Source organism: Ranitomeya imitator, chromosome 3 (assembly GCF_032444005.1).
Source record: "Ranitomeya imitator isolate aRanImi1 chromosome 3, aRanImi1.pri, whole genome shotgun sequence".
NCBI classification, from domain to species: domain Eukaryota; kingdom Metazoa; phylum Chordata; class Amphibia; order Anura; family Dendrobatidae; genus Ranitomeya; species Ranitomeya imitator.
In genome coordinates, this window is record NC_091284.1 from 390616247 (window position 1) to 390630779 (window position 14533).

General features: G+C 41.9%; 1 protein-coding gene across 8 annotated transcripts in view; it reads right to left on the reverse strand.

The window, feature by feature from the left end:
- The window catches only part of ADGRB2 (adhesion G protein-coupled receptor B2), a 682045-nt gene that overhangs the window by 130842 nt on the left and 536670 nt on the right, over nt 1–14533 (reverse strand). For 4 of the 8 annotated variants that reach the window (XM_069757004.1, XM_069757006.1, XM_069757003.1 and 1 more), the window contains exons 5-8: nt 6095–6259; nt 5051–5215; nt 3132–3233; nt 2758–2864 (exon numbers count right to left, since the gene is read on the reverse strand). In XM_069757004.1, coding sequence (XP_069613105.1) covers nt 2758–2864; nt 3132–3233; nt 5051–5215; nt 6095–6259 — 539 coding nt within the window. The remainder of the gene's footprint in view (nt 1–2757; nt 2865–3131; nt 3234–5050; nt 5216–6094; nt 6260–14533) is intronic. The other 4 variants (XM_069757009.1, XM_069757010.1, XM_069757008.1 and 1 more) reach the window with 1 other exon arrangement.

The window sequence follows — 14533 nt, forward strand, 5'->3', positions numbered from 1 at the left end:
CTGCAGGGACTCTAAATTCCCCTTATAAGCCCATTTTGTGGCATGCACTGTAGATTCACTTAGCATTTAGGAAAGTGTGCACCATACAAGAAAGGCTACACGTGAACAGAGCATAATGCGATGTACAAGCAGGCAAACCTTTGGTGAAATAGATAAGTGCAGTAATAACAATTTCCTAACATGGGTAATAAGGAGGATCAGTCTCGGGGCAATGGAGTTCCATGTGCCTGTTTTGTCAGTGTTGCCAGCAACAATGTACCCATTATACGTGCAATGGCGACAGTCATTCATTAAACTCTACTCAAAGAATAGGGAGGCTAATGGCACCTGTACATTGCCACACTGCAAAAGACAGCACAACAGAGGGCAGTATAATTATCACCAATTACATAATTAAATCCAAATTAAAGGGACTCTGTCACCAGGTTTTTGCTATGTAATCTGAAAGCAGAATGATATAGGGGCAGAGACCCTGATTCCAGCGGCATCTCATTTATTGGTCTGTTTGCTATCATTTTGATAAAATCAGTGTTTTCTATGCTACAGATGTAGCAGTTCTCTGACTGCTGAGCTCTGTATAACTCCGCCCACATCACTGATTGGCAGCTTACTGTGTACACTGTACATGTGCAGAAAGCTTTCAATCAATGGTGGCGGCGGTGTTATGTAAGAAGCCCAGTAAGTGACACATAGTTGGAATCAGTATCTCTTCCCTTACAAAATGCTGATCTCGGATTAAATAGAAAAAATCTGGTGACAAATTCTCTTTAATTGTGAAGGGACCTAATATCAATATTGCTGATATTGTATTTTCCTAATATAAAAGCAAGGCTCCCAAAATGTGGAAATTAAAAATGGTAGTGATTTGGCTGAGATGCACAGTGAATGTTAGTGAGTGTGCTGGATTACCATTTTCAAATAAGTGGAACTCACCTCATCTGAACCAGTAAGGAAATAAAACAGAATCTAATTCTTATAATTCTAAAAACGTTTCCTGAGTGTTAAGCTACAAAACCCATACAGCAAGGGGTAGATCTGCAATTTTTAATGGGACCGGATGATTATCTTAATGTGTATAGTCACCTTCTGACTCACAATAGATGATGACGCGGAAGAGAAGGAGCTGGGCAACGATCAATGCTTTTCTATATTCTGAGATTAAGCAGTGGTTTATGTGTTTGGCAGCAATTTTTTCCCCTCTTCTCATCGAAAACATAAGAATGCTTGTCAAGCCAAACATTTAAAGTGAACCTGTCAGCGGGATGGTGCACAGTAAACTACAGACACTGTCAGGTCGACGCCGTTATACTGATTACAATGATACCTTGGGTGATGGAATAGGGGGATAGGGGCAGGTGACTGAGGGATCAGTGACCTGTCAGAAGCCATACTGATGAATAGCTAAGCAGAGCACCACATGAAGACCCCCCACAGCCCGCCTGTGGGGGCACAAGTCTATCATTAACTCAAAACTGAAAATATAGATTAAACAACAACCACAAGATGGATTTCATCACCAGGTATCATTGTAATCAGTGTAACGGCGCCGACCTGACACCGTCTGTAGGTTACTGTGCACAATCCCGTGTATTTACTGTAAGTTTTTTTTTTATGGATTTTTTTTTTGCTATGGTAACATGAATCCATTACAAACTTATATGGTAGTCTCTGCATAATATAATTTCTGAATAGGTTAATTTCATTTCAACATACCGCTGGATGGTTCCTTTCAAACAATTTTTAATTGATATTTTTTTCAATAACGATTATTATTATGTTTTGATTAGAATAATTTGCTTTACGCCATCATATTCCACAGCACTTTACATTATGATCACTGTCCCCATTGGGGCTCACAATCTAAATTTCCTAGCAGTATGTCTTTGGAGTGTGGTAGAAAACCTGAGAACTCGGAGGAAACAAAAACATGGGGAGAACAGACAAACTCCTTGCAGATGATTTGAACCCAGGACCCCGGCGCTGAAAAGCAACAGTGCTAACCACTGAGCCACCGTGCGGTCTACAGTTTCTGTTGTTTGCACCAGAAATCCACAGAAATGTACAATATTTTGTGGATTTACCCCAAATTTCTCCACCATATTTGAATATTTGAATTTAGCTTTAAGGTCTACTTGAACAACTTTGATTACTCATAAAATATATATGGACTTAAGCCAAGGAAAAATACATAATATTAGTATACAGTGCCAAGATATTCTTCTCTAAAATCACTGCTAACTGAACACTTTGACTCTTAGGGCTTGTTTCCATTTGCGACAAACACGTCCGTGTCTCGCATGTGGAAGCGAAGCTCTGGTGCCGGCACTCCGGAGCGGAGCGTGCGGCCGCATAGCAACACATGCAGCCGCACGCTCCGCTCCGGAGTGCCGGCACCAGAGCTTCGTTTGCACATGCGAGACACGGACGTGTTTCTCGCAAATGGAAACAAGCCCTTAATCTCTAAAAAGTATTACTGAACTGGAGAGATATGTCTTTGTGTTCTGATATAATCCAGAAAAATGAAAGCACGAGACCTGAAAATCAACCAAATGTTTCACGCACTTGATCAAACAAATAGGACATCTTCCCTGTGTGTAGCCTCATGTGGATAGTAGGCAGTGGTCTACGAAGAGCTTCATTTTCTAAGTCAAAGCCAAGCTAAGTTAATAAAGAGAGAATGCCAGACAGAATGTTCTGGGTTCTTGAAAATAAACAAAATACCAGAAATATCGTAAAATAAAAAGAATTGGTAATTACTGCAAGGTGAAGATGTCTGTAGTCCTGGGAAACACAACGGGCGAAACTTGGAGAACTCCAGTAGGCGACACCCTGGGGACTGAGCAGACAGCGACGGCTAGCTGATCCTGCAGTGGAAATAGAGATCACTTGGCAAACCAAAAAGAGCGACGATACATAAGAACACAAATGGAAAGAACGTGCAAACACATCTTAAGTATTAGGAAGAACAAATAAAAAATACAACAAATTAAGTTAAATTAAAATTTTGAACACAAATCTACAAGATCAAAAGAAATGAAGGAAATTAAACGTAGAAGAAACATTGAAACACGAAGTAAACAGAAAAAAACATGGAAAAATACGATTACGAGATATGATCAAGAGCAACTGACCTGTAGCGTTTGGAGGACACTTGTTGTACACAATTTCCCCTGCAGCTGCTTTCTTCCAGGTCATGGATGAGACGTACTCATCTTTACACATTTCATGTAATGCTGTGAGGAAGGGAAGCACTACCGTGAAATAACGAGTTACCAACTAAATTAGGAGCTACCTGCCTAGCCCAACAGATCTCCCAAATCTTGAAGATGAGATCTCACAGCTTCCAGCCATGTTACACACCTTATGATCTGCCCGGGGAGGCTAAGTAGAGTGTGGTGACCTGACCTTTCTCTGTTGACCTCAGAATATATGGATCACTATGTGTAAATAGCAAGCTGTGACCGCCTAATGAAAAAATGAACAATCATTGCTATTCCCTTTTTCTAAACCCACTAGCCTGTCAGCAAGTGCCCACAGAGGAAGCAGGCATGCTGAGAGGATGAAAGGACAACAAGAGAGGAATAAAGAAACAAAAGCTGAAAGAGCATGTGGAGAACAAGAGGAGAGGTGCAGGAGACCAGACACAGAGAGCACAGGAGAGGTGCGGAGGTGAAGAGGTGGTGGTGGTGAACAAAAAGTGCAGTCAAGATGGGATTCAAAGCATGACAAGGAAAGGCAAGAGGAGTACGGAGGAGTCTGTGTGCCACCTCAACCTGACAACTCAACTCATGTACACAATCCCAAGAACTAACCTGGGGTAGATACTGACCTATCATGATTAAACAACATTGAAAGTAAGTTAAAACTATCTGTAAATGATGAGTCAAACATCAGACTGGTAAAAACTATTTCTTTTAAGTGAAAGAGGATGGAAGAAGAGTGAGGACTATTTCACGTGATTATGAGTGTGAGTCTAAGGATCCTAAAGCACATACATATTATTTTAATAGAAGTCATCCATGTTCTAGCTGAAGGTATAAACACGTAGCTAATGTGAATATAATGTCATAAGTAATTGGTACACTATGTACCTGCAACCTATCGTTTGCCGTATGTTACTCCCGGCACTCCCAACGCAATGTGATTCTAATACAACAGTAATTTAATGACAATACAACAATAACGTAAGTGAATATAGTATTGGAACTATTATTATTAAAATCAGACTGACATGTGGAAAAATAATGGCGTGTGTGTTGTACATGGCAACAGTGAAGTAAATCTAAATAACGTGGTCTTCCAAGAGTCGCGATTGGCGACATCAGACAAGTTTAATTAAGGCTGTCTGGAATATTAGTCACATCGCTAAGGTTTATCTGACCCTTGTATATGTCATTATAGGTCAGGTTATTTAGGACCTACGTTAATGAGGTAATAATTGCCCAGAGCTACTGGAATCTAAGGTTATGGTCTTTCAATTCTAGAATGTGTCACCTTTGTTGGAGATAGCAACACAATAATCCAAGTAGAAAAAACAAAAAAAGGTTTCTAAAAATTCGGGTAAGTTAGGTGTCAATTAGAGTTGGTAGGAATCGATTTGCAAAACCTAGTTCAGTGGCCAGGCCAGTTATCTGTGGCCATCGGATGGTAGCCCTGAGATCTGCCTCCAACCTCCAGGCATCCATGCCTCTTTTGATTATGTGTCTTGAAAATGTCACGCCAAGACCGACTAATCAAAAGGAGAGCCACGGATGACTAGAGGTAGCCCATCCAACCTATCCAATGGCTATAGATTACTGACTTGGCCGTTGAACTGGGTTCTGATAACCAACTTGAAAACCTAAGTGTAGAACTACTGGAAAATGAAAAGTATTAATTTACCTATCCAAAGAAAAACATATGTATAACGACATATTGTATAAGGAATGGGTCTAACACATATACGATTTCTAAGTTTGTAAATTGCCTGTTTAAAACAGGAGGAAAGCTCTTAGTGGGCTATAAGTGGCAGCTCCACTCAGCACACACAGGAGATGTATTGGGTGGATACCTGGGCATTTCTTTTCATTGCACGTCCTGACCTCGTCCCCGGAGCCCTCGCATGGATATCCTTGCAATCCTGTTCCCTGACACATCCGGTAGCGACGCTGCCAGCCACTGTCACATGTTTTGGAGCACAAGCTCCAATGATTCCACGGGCCCCATTTTCCATCCCCTAGAAAGTGTGAACGGGCAGGAAGCAAAGGAAAGTGTAAAGAAATGAGGGAACGCAGAAGGGTATAAAAAGAGGATGAGGGGTAGAGGAAGGGTAAGAAGTGAGAGATTAGAGAAAGTAGCACAATGTAAGGAGAAGATGACAAGAAAAAGAATAAAGGGGAGCATAAATTAGGAATTAAGCAGTGAGTAAAGAGAGTAAAGATGTATAGAAAGAGCTCTAAGGGATGTGTAAAGCTACAGTACAAAAGTATATAGGCCAAAAAGCTAAGACATTTAAGTGAGAGGTAGTGTGGAAAACAGAACGCTCGTGTAGCTCTAACACTAGTTAGTGGAAAATTTAATAAAGGGAGAATAAAACTAGTAAAGAAAAGAGCGTATCTGAAAATAGAAAAAAACAGCGAGTACCTGTATGGCATGTAACGGAAACAAGTTTAAGAGGTGAGGAGCCGGAGGCACATTATGTGAGATGAGAGAGCAGTTAATGCTGGGTTATATGATCAGAGAAAGATGACAGAGATAAAGATAGAAGGAGAAGCTATAAAGAGACTTCCAAAAAATAGGCTAGATGATGACATGTGATCTACCTGCCAAGTCAAGAGCGGATATACTGGTAGTCATAACGGAGTCATTTCAGGGTGGGTTGTGTATCATCACTTTTTTTTAGTACAGATACAGATGAAATTCTACTGGCCTCAACTCAGCTTCTGTAATACTAATACAGACCACCTCCTCTACTAGGTGATGCCCTACATTTAGGGATACCACGCTTGAGTTTTGCAATTTCAAGCAGGGCCAGACTTCATTATTAAGAAAAAACTCTATGCCACTGTGTCAGAAAACAGCTGTCTTGGTCTGTTTATCCCCAGCCTTGAATTACCTGGACATTCGGGATTACTGCACTCCTTGGTGTCTGTTTGCTGCCCTCTGCAGTCTCCTCCATCTTGGCTTGTGCTGCTGCACTTTCTCGTCCTTTGTTGGGTTCCATTGGAACATGTTACTGAGCATCTTCCCCATGGGCCCCAGTCCAGCCATATCCCTTCCACTGCAAAGGAGAAAGCATCGCCGTGTAAATTTAGCAGCCTCCGACAAACAGGCCAGCTGTGCCCCATCCCCTCTGGAAAAAAAATGCATAAAGCTACATGCAATAAATAATATTTAGTGTGCAATCGCATCTTCTAAGTGGAACCTCATAAAAACATCCTAAAGCAAGAAATCTTCTAACCTCAGTGGGGACATCCCTTGACAAGGACAGAAGAAGGAAGAAACCTTTCAAGCGAATGAGATGAATTAATCATGGGCACATAGGTAACCAGTGATAGATGGGGTCAGGGTTTCGGAACAATGGCTTTTAACCCGTTTTGACTGTTGCGTAAGGAATTCATTGCCCTGTACTGCTCTTCTGATCTTAGAGTCCTCAGACAAATGACAGAATCCACTGTCTGGAGATCAGGACTTATGGCCGGTGAATTAGGCAGTAATGACAGAAAGAGAATGATGGCAGAGAGAAACTTCTTGCCCAATCTGGCCTGCACTAAGCCTTGTCGCCACAAATTATGAAGAGAGTGGTGGCTACTTAAAGATCTAAAACATACACACTATAAGACAACAATCTGTAGAAGAGGACTATAGATTGTAAAACTTGCAGAAAACATGCTCACAGTAAAAATGATTGTTAAAAAAGAAACTGAAAAGTATCTATTATCACAGTTCATCTTTCTGAAGCTGTTCTAGTGCCATGCGGCACATAAAGGGTGAGCCCGGAGTCTCAGCAATGGTGCCCCAGATACACTTTGGAGAGTTTTCCACCGCACATAAAAGTTCAACATGATAAATGTGTTTAAGTACCTGAGGAGACAATATACAGATTAAGGTCAAACATTATTGTGGGCAGGTTTGGAAAGTCATACGGGAGCTCATAAAGAGAAATAGATTGAGGGTGAATTTCCACATAAATCAAAGAGATCCACATTATTCCACCGGAGACATCCTAGTTATGATAGTGAGAAATGAGCCAAGTTTCTGTAATTGTTACAAGATGCTTGAGCATACAGCTAAGTGAGATGGGAGTCTGTGTGAAAGGTGCAGCGGGTTTTACATATTTACGAATATATATACATATGTCCTGAATATTCATACACAGTCATTGACGAAAGTATTGGCACTCTGGAAATTGTTACAGAAAAGTAAGTATTTCTCTGCGAAAATTATTGTAATTACACATGATTTGTTATACACATGTTAATTACCTTTATGTGTATTGGAACAACACAAAAAAAACTGGGAGAAAAAGGCAAATTGGACATACCGTATTTTTCGGATTATAAGATGCATTTTTCTCCCAAATTTTGGGGGAAAATGGGGGTGCATCTTATAATGCGGATATACTTTACCAGTACCATTGCTGCAGGCCGAGGGCTGGGATTAGAGAGTGTCCGGCGGTGCTGCGTGTGCCCGGCGGTGCTGCTGGGGTGTCCGGTGCTGCAGGGGTCTCTGGTGCTGCTGTTGGTGTCTCCGGTGATGCAGGGGGCCCTGCGACAATTTTTGAAAGGCCAGAGCCCCCCCGCAGTTCCATGGTTTCCTGTGCGGTGGACTCTGGGAAAATAGCTGCTGGGGGGCGGCGCATGCACAGATGGAGATCTCGGCACCAAGAACTCAGAGCTGAAATCTCATCTCCCGAGATCTTGGTGCCCAGATCACCATCTGCAGGGGGCTCTGGCCTTTCACAAAATGTCGGCAGAGCCCCCTGCAGCAACGGAGACCCCTGTAGCAGCACCGGAGACCCCTGTAGCAGCACTGGACACCGCCGCAGCACAGGACGCCTGAAGCAGCACCAGACACCAGAAGCAGCACTGGAGACCCGAAGCAGCACTGAACACCTGCCGCAGCGAGCCACACGTCTTAACACCCCTTCATCCCAGCCTGTGGCCTGCAGCATCAACCCACTCCTGCCTCCTCCAGCAGTGACCCCGGGACCCTGCTTCACCGCAGCCACCACCCCTGGTAAGCAATAAGACGCATGGATTATAAGAAGCACCACCATTTTATTAAAAAAACATTTTTTTCCTGTTTTTCTCCTCAAAATTTTGGGGTGCGTCTTATAATTCGGAGCATCTTATAATCCAAAAAATACGGTAATTTCACACAATTTTGTCCGATCCATTTTTGGGGTTCTATGTGAAGTTATGTCATGTCCAATTTGTCTTTTTTTCTCTGTTTTTTGTGTATTTCCAATACACACAAAGGAAATTAACATCTGTATAACAAAATATGTGCAAACGCAATAATTTTCTGGGAGAAATACTTCATTTTCTGCAACAATTTCGAGGGTGCCAACACTTTCGGCCATGACTGTATATACACAAGGGGAGGTCAAGTATTGTCAGGAAAGCGGTTCTAATACAACATCTGTTGGCTATATTATCGGCGGTCGGTGTATGAGGTCACTGCTGTGCAGGATTGAACTTGTTATACCACTACATTTGTGACTGCGTTGCGATATCCACAGAAGAAGAGCAGCTTTGTTTTTTTGTGGTTTCATAGTGTGTCTGATGCCATTTATCCAAGACTTTGTGCACAGTATGGAGAAAGTGTTTTGTCGAGAAGAAGTATGTATGAATGGATAGAGAAGTTCAAGGAAAGTTGCAAAAGTGTCAGACGGCTGCCCTACAAGGATGAAGAGTCACGTCTGATGAGGTGAAAACAGCCATGCATTTGTGGCTTGCAGCTCAGCCTAAAATAATTTTTTAATGAGGGAAAATGAAATCTTGTTGACAGATGGACAAAGTGCATTGGAAAACGGAGATTCTGCAAGCTAGAACTACATACGACTGGACCAAGTCGGCAACTCTTCAGGTCCATCTCGGTAATGAAACATTTTCTATTTAAAGTGCAGATGAAGAATTACAATTACTAAGTCATCTCAACATCCAGTTCTATTGAAGTTACCTTTCTAATTAAACAGAATACAATGACAGAATTACACTGGAACTACTAACTTTTAATTATTCACTTCCTGTGGCTTTATTCCTTTCCTGGATTATAATATGACCAACACTGGACTCATTGTCTTCTTTGATCCCTTAGAAACTAACTTGTTCCTATTAACATATTTTTTCTTTATTCCCTTTTTTAGGTAGGACATCTAAGCTACATTGATAATGTTAATAACAATTTATGTCTTTATTATCACTATAATTGTATCCTTGTCTTTTTCACCTGACTATAGGGTTCCCTATCGCTTTCTTTCCTATTTTTGATCCTTTACCTATTAAAGTTTAATTTTCTCTCCTTTTCCTCCTCCTTTTTTCATCCCTTTATTTCCCTTCTTCCTTAATCCTAAATTTGATATTTACCTTTCCTTTTAAAAATTGTAATAAAAACAATTGATAGAAAAAAGGGAAATTATATAAATTAATTTTTTTTTTCGCTTTTCTTAAAGTCACTCCCTCATATAATGTGGATAGATAGATAGCAGTTAGATCAAAAAGTGTGCGCAATACTAGTTATCTCCTATATACTTACGGATGTTGCTTTTGTTTTTATAGCATCATTACAATTATTAGCCTGATGGCTGCTGTTATATCTTAAGAATTAGTTTCTTCATACAGGTACCTATTGTTTGTGTCTCCTTTTAGTGATCTTGTTCTTATGTGTTGATATGTATCACCAATCATGTGTACTAACACAGTGGTATGGGATTTCTTTTTATTGTCTAGTTTCCTCTGTTCACTTCCCTGTGGCTTATGAGAGGTTGTTACATTTAGCTTGAGGAAGAAAAAGTCTCTTTGTTTTCTCTCCAGTTGCTCTCATGTATTATTTCCGGGTTTCAGGTCCACTTTCACTAATGTATTACTATATTTCTGGCTTTACTTTTATCACTGTTTTCATTCAGCCACATGTCCTGGATGGACTTCTTTTTGATTTTTCTACTTCAGCCTTTGATGTTGAGTATTTTCTATGCTATTGTTCATTTAGTTTTTTTCTAATATTATAGACTTCCTTGAAAAAGGCAGAATTTGCCGAAACGTCGGATTGTCTTGAAGTCTGTTGTTCATTAATACCGGCCGAGTGTTAAGAATAATAAATACTTCTTCAAAGTGAATCTATTGTGAACTATTTTTGAGTGCCAAAGGTTATTTTTCTTCAATATATTGCTTCTTTTCCTTTGAGCACCTATTTTTGTTGAGTGCGCCACTTTTGACTTTTTTTGGACTATACAAGTTTTTTCTAGTGTGGCCATTTATATGGCATTTACCCAAATTAATTCCTTTTATATTTTGATAGATTGTACTTTTATGTACGTAGCAATACTAGATATCTGTATATTTTTTAAAGGGGAAAAAATGGGGGATACCACACTATTGCTGTAAATAGCAAAAATTACAGTCCTTTATGAATGTAGTACCATCATGACATCATCCCATTGGCGCACAAGATCACGTCGTGGAGGCACTGGTCGGGGAAAAGCAGTGGACCATGGGACAAGAGCTGTAAGTGTCGCTATCACAGATTTGAGTCCAGTATTTAATCTGTTAATACAGTAGCTCCACACGTGCCATTTTGAGGCAAATGATGGTTGAATAACACAGCCACCATCTGAGGGTAAAGGTGTGAGCTCGGCTTGTGAACCCACATCAAAGTCAAGGAGTCGGCATATGATGTACCAGTAAATCAAATTAAGAAAGGGGTTAAAGAGATCAAAAAGGGTTCAATACAGTCCTAGTAAACCTTCGAGTGGCATTCACATATTTTCCGGGCAATTAGAGGATTTGCATTGCAATTCACAGAGAAAATTATTACTGCAAATTGAATTTTTGGAGCAAATTCTGCAAAAGCAGAAGAAGTTGAACTTCAAACTATTCGCTCATCTCAACCAGTAACACAATTGCTGGGTTCTATTGCGGCAGCAGAGTTTGCTTTTTTTCAACAAGATTGTAGACACTTGATGAGATAGCATTGGACCACTCCTTTGTTCAAAACATTTGCATATATATATATATATATATATATAATATTTTTTTTTGGGGGGGGGGTCGTCACTTTTAGACTGCTCCCTTTTATGCAATAGATTTGCAATTGATTTTAAATCTAAAACCTGAGAGGTGATTGCAAAACCTTGGTATTGTGTTCTCCAAACCATTTCTGGCTGAAGTGGATGTTCAGATAAGAGGGTAAATGTACGGTAATAGCTGACTACGTGAAAAATATATGCGCCACCAAAGAAAACATCGCTAATTCATTTGTCTCTTAGTTATTGTAATTTATTCTAATCTGCCTAGCTCCCCACCCAGTATTTATAAAAGAAGATTTAGGAATTGCATGAATGTACCATAAGTGCACATGTCACACTAAATGATGTGTGAGCTCGTTTGACAGCCATTTTCTCCCTCTTTACATACTGCGTGCGGAGAAGATGGAACATTTTGGTATAGTGTATTACTTGGCTGCGCATTACTGCCACATGATCACATCCCTAATTGGAGTAATGATGTCAGCATCGGTATGCTTTTCGCAAATGTAATACATCAGTATGGCGGAATTGGTGTTGACCTAGTACCTCAGCAGAGAAAATTTGCTTAGCAGTATAATGGTGATATACGTGATTGGGTGGGAATAATGTGCGGTGTTGCAGGGTAGGAAACCCAGAGTCCCCAATGTATAGAATAATGTTGTGTACTGTAATGGTCATAATCATTCACCATTTATCTACTAATTACACATCAATAATTATGTCACGTTCAGCGTAGTTAACAAAGAAACCTCTGAAATGAGCCTGATATGCCGACATACTGTATTTCACATTGAAAGCTGTTGAGCGATAATTGATGAACTGAGCCTGGGAACAGCAGGCTGCTTGTTGTACGGGCATTATATAAAGCAAGCAGACAATTAACTGTAAGTAAAGCAAAGCATGACAAATGAAACCACTGCATCCTCTACCCTGTCTCAGCAATGCTGGGTGATATGAAAGGGAACTTGAGGTTGAGACCACTGATGCATATGCTACATGTTGATGTGTGTGGATAACCCATTTTCACAATATGAAGTAAGCCTGTCAGGGCAGGGTCTTCTTCCATCTGTCTCCTTCTCCATAACCCAGCAGAGTGTAAGCCTGCAGGGGAAGGGTCCTCTCCCCTCTGTCTCCTTCACCAATACCCAGTAGATTGTAAGCTGGTGAGAGAGGGTCCTCATCCATCTGCCTCCTTCCCCAATAGCAGATTGCAAGCCCATGAGGGCGGGGTCCTCGCCCCTCTGTCTCCTTCCCCAATACAATGGAAATTATAAGCCCATGAGGGCAGGGTCCTCTACCCTCTGCCTCCTTCCCCAGTATCCTGTTGATTGTAAGCCTGTGAGGGCAGGATCCTCTGCCCTTTGTCTCCTTCAGCGATACTCTGTAGATTGAAAGCCCCTCAAGGCAGGGTTTTCTCCCCTCTGTGCTTTATAAATAAATAATAATGTATATGATTTCAGAGCAAAACCAAAACCCTGTGGATTGCAAGCCCATGAGGGCAGGGTAGAGTTGAGCGACCTTGACCTTTTTAGAGTCGAGCCGGGTTTCGCGAAACCCGACTATCTCAAAAGTCGGGTCGAGTGAAATCGGCCGATTATGACGTAAAGTCGGGATCGACCGAAACACGAAACCCAATGCAAGTCAATGGGGCAGCATAGTCGGCAGTGAGTGGGGGCCAGGAAAACACCTAGAGTGCCCATTTTAATGTCAAAACCATCCATTCTTCTTAATGAAGCTTGTCAAGCGTAATTTACCTTATAATAATTGGAAGGCATTTGAAATTGGGGGTCATTTGGCTAAAGTTGTGGTGGGTAGGGCTGGTTCAAGTAATTAGTGGGCCCAGGAAATCTGGACCACGTCACGGCAGTGGAGCAGGGAGAGGTAAGTATTTCAACTTTGCAAGTGCTGTGAACCTGAGCAAGCAGGGGGGGCCCACTCGTTGGCATTGGCACTGGCACAGGGCCCCTCAAAGTACAGCGGTGTGTTCGCACGGCGGGGGCGCCTCCCACCGGCAGCAACACTTTTGCGTACTATGAGAGGCCATGTGCCAGTGACGTCGCCAACTAGTATTCCTCCCCCCACCTGATGAAGGAACCTGCACTTTCATCTGCACCTTCCTCTTTGTCCCCGTGTAAGGTGGTATGGTATGCGGGAAGAGCAACCTGACTTTCAGCAGGGTCACAGGTAGTTGTGTAGCGTGCACGGGGAATGTTGCGTTATGGGTCAATGTACCAGCAGACTCATCTATCACTGGCTGGGCAATGGGCAGGATGAGGAGGAAACACAGATATAGGCCCAAAGAATAAAGTTGGCTAAATGCAGTTCAAAATTGGTAACACAGGAATAACCAGGGGGCATTGCAGTGGAGGACAACTGGAATGAGAGGCTGACACAGAGAGTAGGCCCAAATCAGTAAGTAGTCGAAATGCAGTTCAAAATTGGCAACCGTAGTAAACAGGCGGCACAGCTTTGTCCAGTGGAGGAGAACAGCAAGGAGTGGCAGACACCGATAGTAGGCCCCAACCCAACTAGTAGGCCAAATGCAGTCTAACATTAACAACTACTTACCGAGCGCCTGAAAACGGAATTTCAGGACAGGAAACCAGGAGAACAGCAAGGAGTGGCAGACACCGATAGTAGGCCCCAAACCAACTAGTACTCCAAATGCAGTTGTTCCGTTTAACCACAATTTAATGAGAGCCTGAAGATAGAAGTTCAGGAAAGGCAACCTGGAGAACACCTTGGAGTGGAACACACCATCTCTCTACACCCCATACCCAATTTGTAGGCCTAATGCAGTGTAGTTTCCAAGAACTACTAAATGAGAGCCGGAAGATCAAAGCTCAGGAAAGGCAACCTGGAGAACACCTTGGAGTGGAACACACCATCTCTCTACACCCCATACCCAATTTGTAGGCCTAATGCAGTGTAGTTTCCAAGAACTACTAAACGAGAGCCGGAAGATCGAAGCTCAGGAAAGGCAACCTGGAGAACACCTTGGAGTGGAACACACCATCTCTCTACACCCCATACCCAATTTGTAGGCCTAATGCAGCGTAGTTTCCAACAACTACTAAACGAGAGCATGAAGATCGAAGCATTGGCGAGGAAACCTGGGGAACACCTTGGAGTGGAACACACCATCTCTCTACACCCCATACCCAATTTGTAGGCCTAATGCAGCATAGTTTCCAACAACTACTAAACGAGAGCCGGAAGATCGAAGCTCAGGAAAGGCAACCTGGAGAACACCTTGGAGTGGAACACACCATCTCTCTACACCCCATACCCAATTTGTAGGCCTAA